This window comes from Oratosquilla oratoria, chromosome 34 (assembly GCF_046742065.1).
Source record: "Oratosquilla oratoria isolate Oo_2021 chromosome 34, ASM4674206v1, whole genome shotgun sequence".
In the NCBI taxonomy this organism is placed as follows: domain Eukaryota; kingdom Metazoa; phylum Arthropoda; class Malacostraca; order Stomatopoda; family Squillidae; genus Oratosquilla; species Oratosquilla oratoria.
The window spans coordinates 31,486,481-31,505,025 of record NC_134810.1 but is presented as its reverse complement, the minus strand read 5'-3'; the positions used below and the strand labels follow the sequence as shown (position 1 = coordinate 31,505,025).

The window sequence follows — 18,545 nt, the reverse complement described above, 5'->3', positions numbered from 1 at the left end:
AAAGGACAGCTATCAACAAGCATAGTGGGACATGGTCTATACAACCACTGGATGAAAAATTGAACAGACAAGCAGGGAGGAGGTGTTATGATATTGACTAAAAAGGGTCTAAATGTGACAAATATTATTAAAGGCCAAGGCAATGTAGAAGTAATTATGATTAAAACTGCAAACAAAGAGATGAAAAGCAGAAAATTTGTAGCAGTGTATCACCAAAAACACATACATGGTCGGACAGCAAACATTCTAAATTACTGGAAGAAACAATGAATGTGCTAAACGAGTTACTGAAAGAGGGTGGAAACATAGTAATCATGGGCGATTTCAATGCAAAAGACATAATTTGGGAAGAAATGATAGTTAAAGGGGGAGATGAACTTTGGAGCAACATTCTACTGGATATGACCATCGAATATAACCTAACACAATGGGTTAAGGAAAATACTAGATATAGAAACAACGAGGAACCATCAAAACTAGACTTAATATTAACTTCTGAACCAGATATTGTGAACAAAATGGTGTATAAAACACCAATTGGAAAGAGTGACCATATACTAATAGAGTTTGAATTAAAAGAACAGAACAATGTAGATAGGAATGATAAACATAGAGAAGGAAGATTTATGTACAACAAAACAGATTTTGTAAAACTAATTTTTTTTTCCAAAACACAAATTGGGATAAATTCTCTAAAGAGGAAACAAAGATGGAAGACAAATGGAACATATTCAAAGAAAAGTACAAAGAAGGAATTGATAAATATGTACCAAAAAAGAAACAAGAAGAGATTTATAAAATGTTGGTTTAACAAAAAGTGTCATGAGGCTAGAGCCAGGAGAAACAAAGCCTAGAAAAAATGGAAAAAAAGATAGAAAAACATCCAAATGGCAAACACATATAAAACTTAGGAAAGAATATGTGAATATACATAGGGAAGAAAAAAGAGAATATGAAAGGAATATCATAGACAAATGCAAGAATCAACCTAAGCTCTTTTACAGATATATAATTGACAAACTAAAGGATAAGCATGAAATAATGAAACTGCGTGAAGGAGATAAAGAATACACAGATGACACAGAGATGGCAGAAGTTATGATCAGACATTTCAGGTCTGGTTTTACAATTGAGAGTTCACAATCTTAGGAAGATGAACAACAAGAAAGATCAGCCACGATGAAAGAAATAAAAATAACACAAAAAGAAATAAGACACCAAATAAAAAGCCTAGATGTCAGAAAATAGCACAGAGCAGATGGAATTGCAAATTGGATGTTGAAAGAGTGTATAGATGAACTGACAGACAAACTATACAAGATAATTGATTTCTTACTTAAAGAGGGGAAGGTGCCACAAGATTAGAAAGATGTATAGTACCAATATATAAAGGAGGAAATAAGGAAGATCCTACAAACTTCAGACAGGTATCCCTCACAAGGACAGTAGCAAAAATATGCAAAAAGGTTATCAGGAACAAATGGACAAAACACTTGGAAGATAACAAAATAATAAACCCCAAACAATTTGGCTTTAGAAGTGGAAGATCGTGCACCACAAACCTAATCTGCTTTTATTCGAGATTAATTGAGATAATACGAGAAAGAGATGGATGGGCAGATTGCACCTTCTTGGATTTGCAGAAAGCATTTGACAAAGTAACACACAAAAAATGAATAAGTAAAATTGAAAAAATAGGAATTCAAGGCAAACTGTTGGAATGGGTGAAGGATTTCTTAACTGGGAGAAAAATGAGAGTGGTACTTAGAGACAAAAATTCGACCTAGGAAGATGTGAAAAGGGGCGTCCCACAATGCTGTTTTGGCTCCTTTAAAGTTTGCCATATACATAAATAGTAAGGATGAGGGAGTAAATTGTTACATGAACTTTTTTGCTGACAATGCCAAATTACTCAAGAGAGAACAGAACAGAAGAAGATTGCAAATCGCTGCAAGATGACCTTGATAAAATATGGGAATGGAGTTGGAGATACAAGATGAACTTCAACATTAAAAAATGTAGCATAATGGAATTTGGAAAAATTAAAAATAGAGTTTGGGCAATATAAAATTGGAAACAAAGAAGTCAAAAAAGTAAATTCAGAGAGGGACCTAGGAGTAATCATCTCAAGTGACTTGACACCTGACAAACATGTAAATAAATTATTTGGAGAGACTTACAACTTATCAAGATTAATGAAAGTGGCCTTTGACTACATAGATTAGATGGTTAAAAAAATAATTGTTACACTGATAAGACCGAAATTAGAATATGCTTTATCAATGTGGGCACCTAGCACAAAATAGAACATAAGAAAAGTAGAAAGAATCCAAAGAGCAGCAAAAAAAATGGCACATACACTGTCATATCTGACATATCAACAAAGATTGGAGAAATTACAATTCTCAACACTAGAACAGAGAAGGGAAAGAAGCAATTTGTTGACCATTTTCAGAATTATGAAAGGGATGGAAGTTCTCGATAGAGATGACTTATTAAAGTGGGACAGAAGAGAAACAAGAGGACATGAAAAGAAACTAAAGAAAGACAGTTACAGAAGAGACCTTAAAAGAAATAGTTTCCCACATAGAGTGATTGATGTCTGGAAGAAAATGAACAGAGAAACAGTGAATGCCAGAACTATACACAATTTTAAGAGGAAACTAGATGTGGAGAGATACAAAAACGGGTCACTATGAGCATAGCTCTCATTGTGTAAAATACAACTAGGTAAATACACACACAGTGCTGAGGAGTGATAACGAAAAGAAGAGAATTAATGATACTACCAATAGCGAAAACTTAAAAAAAAGAGGTAAACAACAAATTACAAGAAATAACTGAAAAAATTGAAGAGAACCTAGGAGAGGAAAGTATCCAAAAGATTAAGAAATGGAAGGAAAACACTGAAAATAAAGAAATTGTTTTCAAAGAAATAGTCCAACAACAAATACAGGAAAATGCAAAAGACACTACTATCAAAGTAATTAATGAAAAAGCAAATTGGGTCAGAGACACAGTGAATAGGAAAAAATGTATTGTGGTATTTGGACTAAAAGAAAAACATGGTTTGGCGAGGCACATGAGAGAAAAAGAAAAAGAGACAGCAATAGCAATCCTAAAAAAATTCAGCAGGGAGCCCACGCAGGCAAAGATGATGACGAAACATATAGGATTGGTCACTATTCTAAGGATAGAAATCGACCCCTAAAGATAAAACTAAGACCACAAATGGTAGTAGACATATTTGAAAAAGTAGGTAACTTGGCAAGGAGTGAAAAGTACAATAAGATATGGATAAAAAGAGAAATGAGTATTGAGGAATTAGAAAAAGAAGACACTAACAGATGAAGCAAAGGAAAAAACACAAAGAGAATGGAGACACAAAGCAAGGAATTCCATTGAAGAGTAATCAAATGAGACTGAGGAAATGGTACATCAGAATGGGTGAACCAATGACAGAAAAAAAAAAAGAGAGAAAGAAGAAAATTGAAAGTGGCCTATACTAATATTGACATATTAATTTCAGGACTGAATGAACTTAATGATTACCTGCTAGAAGAAAAACCAGATATATTGGGAATTGTGGAGACTAAACTAAGGGGTGAAATACCATCCATCGATGTTGGACATGGACTACACAATTACTGGATTAAAAACAGAGACAAGAAACAGGAAGGAGGAATCATGTTCTTGGCAAAAAAAAAACTTGAATGTGACAAAAATTATGGAGGGCAAAGATAATGTAAAACTGATCATGATAAAAGTCAAAGACAAGAACATGAAAAGTAGAAAGTTTGTGGTGACTTATGTGGCCCCAAAAACGAACACTTGGAAAGAGAACAAGCATATGAAAATGCTAGAGGATACAAGGCAATCATTAATTGAGATACTAATGGGCCGGGTAATCTGGTAATTATGGGGGACTTCAATTGCAAAGAAAATTGTTGGGAAAACATGACAGTGCGAGGAGGAGACGACTTGTGGGGTAATATACTACTGGATATGACCATGGAATACACAATGACTCAGTGGGTCAGTGAAAACACCAGATACAGTAATAACAAGGAGCTGTCAAAACTAGATTTAATATTTACAACAGAACCTGAAATTGTGGATAAAATTCAGTACAAGACACCAATTGGAGTGACCATATACTCACTGCAACTGAACTAAAGGAAGAAATATACATGGAGAGAAATGAAAACCATAGGAAAGGAAGATTGATGTACAACAAAATGGACTTTGCAAAACTAAAGGTATTCTTCCAGAATGCAAACTAGGAAAAAATTTTCATGGAAGAGACAAAAGTGGAAGAGAAATGGAATATCTTGATGGATAATTACAATGAAGGGGTAAATAGGCATGTACCAAGACAGAAGCGAGAGAGAGTGTACATTAAATGCTGGTTCAACAAAAGATGCAGTGAGGCAAAAGACAGAAGGGACAGAGCTTGGAAAAGGTGGAGAAAAGATAAAAAAAAAAAAAAAAAAAAAAAAAATGGAAAATTGCAAGTTATATAAACTATAGAAATGAGTATATTAAAGTGAGAAGAGAGGAAAAAAGAAACCATGAAAAGGATATTATAGATAAATGCAAAGAGCAACCAATACACAGAAGAATTAGAAATGGCCGAAGTCATGAATAATCACTTCAAATCTGTCTTCACTAGAGAGAAAGCACAATATTGGGACGAAGGTAATGAAAGGCGATCTCCCCCCATGAGCAAGATAACAATTACACAAAAAGAAATATTGGAACATTTATCAAACCTTGACGTCAGGAAATCACATGGCCCAGATGGAATTGTAAATTGGATTTTAAAAGAATGCAAACATGAACTAACAGACAAAATACATAACATAATAAGTTGCTCACTTAAAGGAAAAATACCAAAAGACTGGAAAAATGCCAACATTGTACCAATATATAAAGGAGGAAACAAAGAAGAACTAACTAACTATAGCCCAGTCTCACTAACAAGCACTATAGCCAAAATTTGTGAGAAAATCATCAAGAATAGATGGGTAAAACACCTGGAAGACAACAATATAATAAACCCAAGACAACTTGGGTTCAGACAAGGAAGATCATGTACCACAAACTTAATATGTTTCTACTCAAGATTAATATATATAGTGCAAGAAAGGAATAGATGGGCTGATTGTGCCTTCCAGGACTTACAAAAAGATTTTGACAAAGTACAACACAAAAAATTATTAAAATAACTGGAACATATAGGAGGGATACAAGGTAACCTACTAAAATGGATGGAGGACTTCCTGATTGGTAGAAAGATGATAGTAGTGCTCAGAGAAAAATATTTAGATTGGAAAGAGGTGATCAGTGGAGTACCACAAGGATCTGTATTGGCTCCAATAATGTTTGTTATTTATGTGAATGACATGGATGATGATGTAAAATGTTACATGAGCTTCTTTGCAGACGACACCAAACTGTTAAGGAAAGTAAAAACTGAAAAGGATTGCAAATCACTACAGGAAGACCTGAATAAGGTATGGAACCGGAGTCAGACATGGGAAGTGGACTTCAATATTAACAAGTGTAGCATAATGGAGTTTGGAAAAAGCAAAAATAGAATATACATATACATACATATACCAAGGCTTTTTCCCCCTTACAAGGGGGGTAGCCAAAAAGAAAAAGGCACAAAATCATTCCCACCCATTCCATCCCTGAATACACTCCACACCCCTCCACCCTCCCTCTCATCTTAGCACCTCCTGAATGACGGGTCATCCCTGCACCTTGTCCATTGCCCTGGGTCAGAAGCAGTGTCGCAAGACACAGCACATCCACAGCAAGGTCGCTTCATTAAATTGGCGACCCCCCCCCTCCGTCCCCCCATTGCATAAAATGAGAGGACGGGGAGAAATCCCTTCGGGCTGCGTCAAATTTTGCTCACACATACTACCTCACCCCCCATCCCCCCGCCCATTCCACCTCATGCAATCACAACATCATCCATATACAACCATTCTCCATTCACCCCTGTCTTCTATCCTCTCCCGTCCTTCCTCAACAGACATTCCCCTCTTCCCCAAAGCCCCCTTCACCCCATCCATTCACCTCATCCTAGGACGTCCCCTCATGTTCACTCCCTCCACATCTGCCTTCCATACCTCTTTTACTAGTCTTTCTTCACTCATTCTTTCCATGTGTCCAAACCATCCTAATATTCTTTCATCAACCCTATCTCCCAGCTCCTTTTCCACCCCTGTTCTCCTCCTCACCTCCTCATTTCTCACTCTATCCAGCCTAGTAACCCCCATCATACTTCTCAGATACCTCATCTCAAACACATTCAAACTCCTTCTCTCTTCTTCTCTTATGTTCCATGTTTCTGCCCCATACAGTGCTGTTGGCACAATCACTCCTTCATACAGTCTCCTCTTAGCATCCATTCCCAAATGTCTATTCCTCATTACACTCTTTAATCCACCAAGGCATTTACTTGCTTCTCTCAATCTACATTCTACCTCCACTTTCACTCCACCTTTCCCTGCTACATTTGCACCCAAGTATCTAAAACTATCCACTTCCTCCAGTCGCTCTCCCTTAATGCTCACTTCCAGTCTACTGCCACTTTCACCCCTTGTACATCTCATCACCTTACTTTTACCCACATTTATCTTTAGCTTTCTTCTATCACATACTCTCCCAAACTATGCCACCAACTTCCTCAATCCCTCCTCCGATCCTGCCACAAGTGCAGTGTCGTCCCAAAACAACAGCTGGCTCACCTCCCACTTTTCTCCATTTTCTTTAACCATCTCCAATCCCTTGCCCACTACCCTTGCATTTACCTCTCGCACTACTCCATCCATGTATAAGTTGAACAGCCAGGGCGATATAACGCATCCTTGACGAAGTCCCACCTTTACCTCGAACCACTCACTCTCTCCATTTCCAATCCTGACACAAGCTCTACTACTCTCATAAAAACTCTTGACAGCTCCCAGTAGCTTTCCTCCTATCCCGTATATCTGCATAACCTCCCACAGTGCCTTCCTGTCTACCCTATCAGAAGCCTTTTCCAGATCCATAAAAGGCCAAATAACATCCTTCCCCTTTCCTATAGCTTTCTCACATATCTCTCTTACCACAAAGATCTGATCTACACAACCTCTACCTGTCCTAAATCTACACTGTTCCTCACCAATTACTCCTTCTGTTCCTCGCCTAATCCTCTCAATCAAGATCCTCCCATAACCCTTCCCAACTACACTTATACGTAGGCATCATGAGGAGCAAGTGGATATGCGAGGCTGCCATATCGGCGTCTTGATTATATTTATTGTAGTCACCCCTGTGTTTTGACATTCTCTATAAACTGCCCATAATCACATTCTCTATGGTTTTCAAAATTCACGGGTGAAAGAGAGAACGATCGATATAAGTGGTGACTATATTTTATGATGCGAGTATTATTACGACACGTCATACGGCTGGCATTGTAAAGTGGAACTATACAGGCACTCCTAGAGTCCTCCGGCACTCAACCCTCTCTCCACCAAACATTAAATAACCTCACCAACCAGTCCACCATCACTGTACCTCCCTTTTTCAGACATTCTGCATGGCATCCATCCAGACCAGGTGCCTTACCTGCTTTCATCATCTTAACAACTGCCTTCACCTCATCCATCCTTATTTCTCCTCCATTCTCCTCACTCATCACTCTCATTTTCTTCGCACTTCCCACTGCAGCTATCTTTCCTTCTCTATCCTCCTTCACATTTAGCAACTCCCTAAAATATTCTGCCCATCTTCCCCTTACTGCCTTCTCTTCCATTATTATCTCTCCATCTGCACCTTTTACCTTTTCATCTCTACTTGATTTGCCTCCTCTTCCTCTTTTAATTTCTTTCCAAAACATCATTTTATTACTTTCAAAATTTTCTGTCAAACTCTTACCCCATTTCACATCTGCTCTCCTCTTTGCAACCTTTACCTTTTGCTTTACTTCTCTTTTCTTTTCTTTGTACCTCTCATATGACTCCCTCATCCTATTTTGTAACCAATCTGTGAAAGCTCGCTTCTTTTCTTCTACAACCTTCTTTGTTTCCTCATCCCACCATTCACTACTCTTTCTTCTATTTCCCCCTGTCCTTCTTGTTCCACACACCATCCTTGCACACTTTATGACTCCCTCCTTGAACCATCCCCATTCCTCCTCCACACCCAATTCTACTCTACCCTTTACTCCTTCCCACTCCTCTCTCAGCTTCTTTCCGTACTCCTTCTCCTTTTCCTTTTCATTTAAAGAGTTCACTCTAAGAACCTCCCTACCTTTTGTCCCTTTCCTCTTTCTCCATCTATCCTCCACTCTCAACTTACCTTCCACCAAAAAATGATCTGATATTCCCCCACCCTCTCCCCTTAGTACATGTACTTCCTTAACTCTTCCTATCATAACCCATTAGCGCTCTATCTACCACCCTTCCCTCCACCACCCTCTCCCATGTGTACTTATGCTTGACTTTCTTCCGAAACAATGTATTTGCTATCATCAACTCTCTTTCTAGACACATTTCCACCATCAACTCTCCACTACGATTCTTTACTGGAACTCCACATTTCCCAACCACTCCATCGATTGGACCATTTCCTACCCTAGCATTAAGGTCTCCCAGTACTATTACATTGACATTTCTTCCTAAATCCTCTATGCACTCATTTAAATCTATCCAAAAGGCCTCCCTTTCTTCTACACTCTTCTCACTGCCAGACCCACATCTCCTTCCCCAGTTTCACCTTCATCCACATTATCCTTGAGGAAACCTCCTTCCACTCCACTACCCGTTTACCCATCTCTTCACTAACTAGAATAGCCACCCCTTCCCTCCCTCGCCCTCTCTTCATTCCTGATAACCTCCCACTTACACTCCCAAACTTACACTCACCCTTCCCTTTCAACTTAGTTTCACTCAAAGCCAACACATCCATCTTTCTTCTCACAAACATACTACCTATCTCTTCCCTTTTACTCTCATCTGTACCACATCCACGCACATTAAAAGACCCAAACCTTAGGGTGCTGGTCCGAGAACTTCCAGCCCCCTCTTATGCCTCCTCTTTTTCTTTTAGGAATATCCCCTGTGGGGCTACAAGGAGAAGGATGCCTAGTCCCAATCCCCGTCCCTTTCTTCTCGCCTCTTACGATCCAAGTGGGAATACTTGGTGGCAGTATTCTTTTCCCCCACCACAGAAAAAGAAATACTCAGAGAAATGGTACAGGACAGCAACAAGGGGTTGGAGGACAGCATAACGGAGGGACAGTCGTAGTATAAAAGTGTCATCATTTCTCTATGAACAGAGTTTTCCTCTATCATAGACAAAATGATGTGTGGCTCTGGTCCGTAGGGGCGCCCCATATAGACCCTAAAGTATCAACTGCATGCTACTTTGCCACAATAACAAGCAGCCAATACCCCAAGGAGGTAAAGATGGAGAGATCCGAAAAAGATTTGTGGGTAATTATCTCAAATGACTTGTCCTATGACAAACAGATAAACAAAATTGTTGGAGAATCCTACAAATTAAAGATCAATAAAAGTGGCATTTACATATTTGGACAAAGAAATGATTAAGAAAATATTGGTCACACTGATAAGGCCTAGACTACAATATGCAGTGACATTGTGGTCACCCACTACCAAAAAGAATATAAAGAAAATAGAAAGAATCCAGAGAGCAGCAACAAAAATGGCACCTGCACATGCAAACTTGTCATATAAGGAAAGATTGCCTAAACTGGAGTTACCGACTCTGGAGCAAAGAAGAGAGAGAGGTGATCTACTGACCATCTACAGAATCATGAAAGGCACAGAAACACTCAATAGAGAGGACTTGTTAAACTGGGACAAGAGAAGCACAAGATGACATGGAAAGAAAATAAAAAAACATAGCTACAGAAGAGATCTAAAAGCTTTTTCCCCCTTACACAGGGGTGGCCAAAAAGAAAAAGGCATAGAAACCACTCCCACCCATTCCATTTCCTATATATTCCACTCCCCTCCTCCCTCCTCCCTCCTCCCTCCCTCTTATCTTGGTACCTCCTGGATGACGGGTCATCCCTGCATCCTGTCCACTGCCCTGGGTCAGAAGCAGTGTTGCAAAACACGGCACATCCATATACATCCATATACAACCATTTTCCATTCACCCCTGTCTTCTGTCCTCTCCCATCCTTCCTCAACAGACATTCCCCTCTTCCCCAAAGCCCCCTTCACCCCATCCATCCACCTCATCCTAGGACATCCCCTCATGTTCACTCCCTCCATGTCTGCCTTCCATACCTCTTTTACTAGTCTTTCTTCACTCATTCTTTCCATGTGTCCAAACCATCCTAATACTCTTTCATCAACCCTCTCTCCCAACTCCCTTTCCACTGCTATCCTCCTCCTCACCTCCTCATTTCTCACTCTATCTAGCCTAGTAACCCCCATCATACTTCTCAGACACCTCATCTCAAACACATTCAAACTCCTTCTCTCTTCCTCTCTTATGCTCCATGTTTCTGCCCCACTCCTCTATACAGTCTCCTCTTAGCATCCATTCCCAAATGTCTATTCCTCATTACACTCTTTAATCCACCAAGGCATTTACTCGCTTCTCTCAATCTACATTCTACCTCCACCTTCACTCCATCGAAACTGCACATTTGCACCCAACTATCTAAAACTATCCACTTCCTCCAGTCACTCTCCCTTAATGTGCTCACTTCCAGTCTACTGCCACTTTCACCCCTTGTACATCTCATCACCTTACTTTTACCCACATTTATCTTTAGCTTTCTTCTATCACATACTCTCCCAAACTCTGTCACCAACTTTCTCAATCCCTCCTCTGATCCTGCCACAAGCGTAGTGTTGTCTGCAAACAACAGCTGGCTCACCTCCCACTTTTCTCCATTTTCTTTAACCATCTCCAATCCCTAACCAACTACCCTTGCATTCACCTCTCGCACTACTCCATTCATGTATAAGTTGAACAGCCAGGGCGACATAACACATCCTTGGCGAAGTCCCACCTTTACCTTGAACCACTCACTCCCTCCATTTCTAATCCTAACACAAGCTCTACTACTCTCATAAAAACTCTTGACAGCTCCCAGTAGCTTTCCTCCTATCCCGTATATCTGCAGTACCTCCCATAGTGCCTTTCTGTCTACCCTGTCGTAAGCCTTTTCCAGATCCATAAAAGCCCAAAAAACATCCTTCCCCTTTTCTATAGCTTCCTCACATATCTGTCTTACCACAAAGATCTGATCTACACAACCTCTACCTGTCCTAAATCTACACTGTTCCTCACCAATTACTCCCTCTATTCCTCTCCTAATCCTCTCAATCAAGATCCTCCCATAAGCCTTTCCAACTACACTTAACAAGCTAATCTCTCTGAAACTACTACATTCACACTTGTCCCCTTTTCCCTTGTAAAGAGGAACTATACAGGCACTCCTCCAGTCCTCCGGCACTCTACCCTCTCTCCACCAAACATTAAATAACCTAACCATCCAGTCCACCATCACTGTACCTCCTTTTTTTTAGACATTCTGCATGGCATCCATCCACACCAGGTGCCTTACCTGCTTTCATCATCTTAACAACTGCCTTCACTTCATCCTTCCTTATTTCTCCTCCATTTTTCTCACTCATCACTCTCATTTTCTTAGCATTTCTCACTGCAGCTATCTTTCCTTCCCTATCCTCCTTCACATTTAGCAACTCCCTAAAATATTCTGCCCATCTTCCCCTCACTGCCTTCTCTTCCATTATCATCTCTCCATCTGCACCTTTCACCTTTTCTTCTCTACTTGATTTGCCTCCTCTTCCTCTCTTAATTACTACTGTACCCCTGTATTATTTACACCCTATAATGCCACCAAAATGCCCTGCATCTTCTCCAGCTTCTGGCAAGGAACCTAAGCACCAGAAAAAGGTTATGACTCTACATGAGAAGGTAGAACTGCTTGATATGGTAAAGGGAAAAGTTATACTGTGGTTGAATGTGTTTGGAAAGCATATTTTAGCGTATATATCATACATAGGCATTTTAAAACTGCATCAATAATTCGCAGATTTTCAGGATTCGCGGGAGGGGAAGGAATGTAACCCCTGCGAATAGCAGGGGGATACTGTACTAAGAGAAAAATATTCATATTGGAAGGAGGTGATCAATGGAGTTCCGCAAGGATCTGTATTGGCTCCAATAATGTTTGCTATTTATGTGAATGACATGGATGATGATGTACAATGTTACATGAACTTCTTTGCAGATGACGCTAAATTGTTAAGGAAAGTAAAGACAAAACCGATTGCGAATCACCACAGGAAGTCCTGAATAAGTTATGGAACTGGAGTCAGAAATGGGAAGTGGACTTCAATATTAACAAGTGTAGCATAATGGAGTTTGGAAAAAGTAAAAATAGAATATCAGGACAATATAAAATTGTAACTAAGGAAGTAAAGAAAGTGGGATCTGAAAAAGATTTGGGAGTAATCATCTGAAATGACTTGTCCTATGATAAACAAATAAACAAAATTGTCAGAGAATCCTATAACTTGCTAAGATCAATAGAAGTGGCATTTACATATTTGGACGAAGAAATTATTGAAAAAATATTAGTCACACTGATAAGGCCTAGACTAGAATATGCAGCGACACCATGGTCACCCAATACCAAAAAGAATATAAAGAAAATAGAAAGAATCCAGAGACCAGCCACAAAAATGGCTCCTGCACTTTCAAACTTGTCATATGAAGAGAGACTGGCTAAATTGGTGTTACCAACTCTGGAGCAAAGAAGAGAGAGAGGCGACGTACTGACCATCTACAGAATCATGAAAGGCACAGAAATACTCAATAGAGAGGATTTGTTAAACTGGGACAAGAGAAACCCAAGAGAACATGGAAAGAAACTCAAAAAACATAGTTATAAAAGAGATCTGAAGAAGAACAGTTTTCCACATAGAGCGCAAAAACCATTCATGAGCAAACTAGACACTGCAAGATACAAAGGCAGGACACCACGAGCATAGCTCCCCTTCCCTTAAAATACAACTAGGTAAATACACACACACACACACCTTGGTTCCAGTTCCTTTGCAACTTTCTTTGCTTTGCCCCATTCTTCACCGGCAATAAAAGCATCGATGGCATCTTTAACTAAATCTCCAGCAAGGAAAAGCTGAGCAGCAGCATTATATCGCTGAATGTTAAGAAGGGCTGGGCCTGTAAATAGAAATGAAACATTGTTAAAAAGACAAAATTTCTCTTCCCTCATAACTTAATTATTTTACATTCACTCATTCCCACTCTCCTGGTATGTTAGGCCTGTTGAGATTTTAGTCACTACTACAAGCAAAACAAAGAGTGTGCAAGCAAAACCAACTCAGATGGGTACAACCATCCTGGAGGCTAATAGTAATCAACAATAAAACAACTACCCAATAGGATTCTTTGTTCATGAAAATAATCTTGTCCAAGGTATTGACTACATAAGTTTTGTGTTCCATTTTTTCCTTGTCTTTCTCATTTTTGGCACATATTTTTCCACATCTGTGTTATAACATTTCACAGTTATTTCCTACTCTTTTTACCCTGTGATTCATTAGTTTCTCTAAACTCTTTCCAGTCAATTTCTTCAAAAAAATTATTTGGTCCTATAAAATTTGCTTTGGGAAAGATTTATCTGCTTTGTTCATACAACTCTTCTCTTAGTTCTGCATTTCTTACTGCCATTTGGAATTTGATGACTACATGATTGGTCTTACCATAGGACAGTGGTATTCTAGAGATCCAATCACAAGTATTGATCACAACACTCAGACTATATATCAAATGCAAAAGAATCCCAACATGTAATCCACCTGTGTTTCACCTAGGGAAACTTAGGAATAATGCATGTGCCCAGGAGAATGCAATAGCAATCTCTAATCACTTTGAAATATATGGCTTTCTTAAATGTGAAAATCAAGGTGTGCATTGGAGAGTGTCCAAGGCTAAGGAAAGGTGTGGCATTGTGGGAAACACAGAAGAGTATTGAGATGGGCCGTACTACCAGAATGGCCGGAGAGCTGGACCTATACAAGACTCAGAAATGGCAGGTTAGAGCACTCATGAGAATGGGTAAGGAAAGGTACATCAGGGGAATCGCTGATGTCAAGGGTCATTTTAATACAAATGACATCAGGCCTGCTTACAAAGTCCTGAAAAACCTCTACTCCAAATCTGTGATCCACAGGAGCACAATCTGAACAGCTGATGGTGATCTAATGTCAGGTGTGGAGGGATGTGGCCCCTTTGCCATGTACTTTGAGCAGTTGCTCATGGGTATCTCTCCAAGTGGACAGCTCCCCCTTTGATGGTGTTTGGGTGGAAGTTCCTGATCCACTGATAGACAAATCTCCACCCCCTCTGATAAAAGTCAAAGAGGCTGTAAGTTGAAGGGTGGAAAGGCAGCTGACATCTGCAACATCAGTGTGGAGCTACTGAAACCTGGAGGTGAGGCTATGATCCACAGGTTGCATGTGGTACTGTCTGCTGTCTGGCAGTCTGGTACCATCCCCTCTGCTGGAAAAAGGGTCTGGTCATCCCTATCTGGAAGGGGAAATAGGGTTGGCAGGACTGCAACAACTACTGCGTCATTACACTGCTTAGTGTGTCCATTGATGGTCTTTGTCCATCTATTGCTGACATGGGTTTGTTCATATCTGCTAAAGCTTCAGATATCTGAACATTCTGGGTTCATGTCAGGTAAGTCAACAAGTAATTGGATCCTAGTGCTTCGTATTTTTGTGGAGTGTTGATGTGAGTTTAAACGGGTTTCTTGAAGTTTATGTTGATCATAAGAATTATGGAACAATCAATCAATCAATCTGAATAATCATCACAATAACACCTCAGTACACTTGTTCTATGTAAAGGTACAATTACTAAACTCACCTAGCTGACGTGCAACTTCATCAGCCTTCTCTGGCGAAAGGAACTTAACTGCCAGCTCTCCTGCCTTTGTCCACACCTTTTCAAGAAGCCCTATGTCACCTGTCATATTTTTTGTCACCTGGAGAACATATAAATTTGTTAGTTATATCCAAGACCCTGCAATAAACACATCATATTACTTTTCCTATGAGCACAGTCTTACATCTGATCTACATGGAACTAATCATGTATGATCTACTCAATCAAATGAATGGTTCAAGAAACTGGATATTACTTATCCAGACAACTAAACTTATCTTCTAAATATGATATGACCATATCATATACTAACAGAAAAAGTAAGAAATATCTTTCATGTAGTGATTAGAAAAAGTAGAGTATCTTTTAGAACATAAGAATGGGAGAGAATGCAAGAGACCATAAAGCATACACTAGGCAGTTTCATGTCCTTCATCACCATTCATAAGCATCCATAAAGTTAAGATAATCTTCTCTTAAAACAACCAATTATTTCACTACTCACTACTTGCTTAGTCTATTCCATTGATTAACCACTGTTGGTAAACCAGTTCTTGTCATTTCCTTTTTAAACCTAAATTTTTCCAAATCAAATCCATTACTATGAGTCCTACCCTGCTCTCTTAATATGATAACCTTGCTTACATTATCCTCGTTAAAGCCCTTGACCCATCTGAATACTATTAGATCACTTCACACTGTCTTTCCAGAGTGTCAGTCAAGGTGCCTAAGCCTGTCTTTGTATGATAAATTTCTAAGCCTTTGTATCACTATTGCCACATAAAGTTTCATGGTTATCTTTGCACTTTTGTTAGGAACCATACTAGCAATAAATTCTATTGCCTTGTTAGCCCTATGTAGAGGTTGGGGTGACCCTACATTAACTGAGGGTTAAAGGAAACCCTTTGGGATTCTTGAATATGATGATAAACACAACTGACAGAGATTGGAAACTTGTCAGAAAAAGACTGCCAGCTTTCCCTACTGGTGGGCTAGCTCATGTTGGCACATAATAATCTAAGCATTCTCATTATAGATGGGTTACCCTTGGGCAATATATTCCTATCTGTGTTACATAGAGTCATATATATGTGTAGGCATTCCTATATATAATATGGATGTGCTCCCTATATTACTATATTTATATGTTAGATTACTGGCATATATAAGATTATATTTTTATGTAACTATATGGGTGCAATTAAGTCATTGGTGATATCAGGCATCTTGGCACCGATATCAGGCAATCTAGTAATAAGAAAAAAATGGCAACATCATGTCCCAATCAGGGGCTAGGAGCTACTATCATCACTTGAACATAGCAAGCCATTAATGGGTAGCTATTGGGTTTAAGGGTATAATCCTAATGGTTGGATACACCTATTCCTGGCACTAATACACTGTTTCCTGGATTTAAGGTCCTAATTCACTAACACCCCTAAGTCCTTTTCACATTCTGTTTCCTTTAATATAGTATTATGTAAACTATACTTGGTAGCTGGGTTGTGTAATCCTATGTTTAATATATTACTTTTTGAGATATTGAAGTCCATTTGCCATTTCTCCGACCATGCAAACAATTTATTAAGGTCCTCCTGCAGTATCCCAGCATCTTCCCCCAACATAACATAGTCCTTGTAAAGGGGAAAAGCTCTTGGTATATAGATAGATTTTGGTGTCATCCACAAACTTACTAATATCACTATTGATACCATTGTCCAAGCAATTTATATACAAAATGAACAAGGGACCCAAAAGTGAGTCCTGAGAAACTCCACTAATAACACTAACCCATTTGGATTTTACACCGTTAATGGTGACCCATTAAGAGTGGGAGAAAGTGAAGGATAGAGTAGAACTAGGAGGGGAGGAGGAATGGGGATGTTTCAAGGAGGGAGTCACAAAGTGTGCAAAGATGGTGTGTGGAACAAGGAGGATAGGAGAAAATAGAAGGAAGGGTAGCGAGTGGTGGGTTGTAGAAGAGAACAAACAAGCATTCACAGATTGGTTGCAAAATAGGATGAGTCATATGAGAAGTACAAAAAAAAAGAGAGGTAAAGCATAAGATAAAAGAGGCAAAAAAGGAGAGCGGATGTGAAAGGGGGTGAGAGTATGACAGAAAAATTTTGAAAGTAATGACAAGTTGTTTTGGAAGATAATTAAAATAGGAAGGGGAGGCAAATCAAGTAGAGAACCAAAGGTAAAAGGTGCACATGAATAGATGATAGGATATAATGTCATTGAAGGCCAAAATGTAATTTTAGGAAGGGATACCGGACAGAATGTCAATGAAGGCCAAAATATCATGATAGGATGTAATATCGCTAGAGGACGAAATGACACATTAGGATGTAATGTCTTAGGACAAAATGTCACAATGGGATGTAATGACAGTGGAGGACAAAAGATCACGATGGGAAATAATGATAGTGGAGAACAAAATATCACGATAGGATGTAATGATAATGGAGGAGAAAATATCACGGTAGGATATAATGTCAGTGAAGAACAAAATATAATTTTAGGAAGAGATACCGGACAGAATGTCAATGAAGGCCAAAATATCAAGATAGGATGTAATGACAGTGGAAGACAAAAGATCACGATGGGATGTAATTATAGTGGAGGAAAAAATATCACGGTAGGATATAATGTCACTGGAGGACAAAATATAATTTTAGAAAGGGATGCCGGACATAATGTCACTGAACGACGGGAGGCCGGCGTGAATCACGGTGACGTAGGGGGACAAAATGTACAAAATAGATCGGATGACCGTAATCGACCAGATGTCCGTGATGGGGGAAATGTTAATTTTGATAGGAGAAATGTTAATGAGGCATTGAATGTCAATGAAGGACCAAATAATAATAATATAGAGCAAGGCATAAATAAAAAACAAAATGATAATATAAGACATGATATTGAAACTCAAAATGTGTCAAAAAGAAATAATCAGGAGTTTCTTAAAACTATGTACTTTAATGCTCGTAGTATTAGGAACAAATTTCAAGAAATACAGGCGTATGTCAAAAGCGAAAATCTCGATATGATAGGAATAACTGAGACATGGTTAAATGGTACAGAGTTCGAAGCTGAATTTAATATTGCGGGATTTAAACACTTTCATCAGGATAGAAACCACAAGAAAGGTGGGGGTGTTCTATTGTACGTTAAAAACAATGTTCATGCTTGTGTTTTAGAGAAAGTGAAACAGGATGCATATGACAGTTTGTGGGTTGAGTTAACCCAAACAAATGGACAAAAAATGAATATAGGTGTAATATATAGGCCAAAGACATTATCATTAGCAGACGACAAACTGTTATTTCAAGAACTGTCTAGTTTCTGCAACCGGGATTTATTGATAATGGGTGATTTCAATTTTACTGACATTGATTGGATGACCCTTGAACATGGCCATATAGGTAGTCGCTTGATTGATTTTCTTGGTGACAATTACTTAATTCAGCATGTAAAAGAGCCCACAAGATATGGAAACTTACTCGATTTATTGATCACTAGCCGCGAAAGCATGGCAACTGATGTAGAAG

At 39.0% G+C, this 18,545-nt stretch overlaps 1 protein-coding gene across 3 annotated transcripts in view; it reads right to left on the bottom strand.

Annotated features, from left to right (window-relative positions):
• Oseg2 (intraflagellar transport protein Oseg2) overlaps positions 1 to 18,545 on the bottom strand; it is a 544,964-nt gene that overhangs the window by 95,975 nt on the left and 430,444 nt on the right. For all 3 annotated transcript variants that reach the window (XM_076173301.1, XM_076173302.1, XM_076173303.1), the window contains 2 exons: positions 14,974 to 15,091; positions 13,116 to 13,260 (listed from right to left, as the gene is read on the bottom strand). In XM_076173301.1, the coding sequence (XP_076029416.1) occupies positions 13,116 to 13,260; positions 14,974 to 15,091 (263 nt within the window). The remainder of the gene's footprint in view (positions 1 to 13,115; positions 13,261 to 14,973; positions 15,092 to 18,545) is intronic.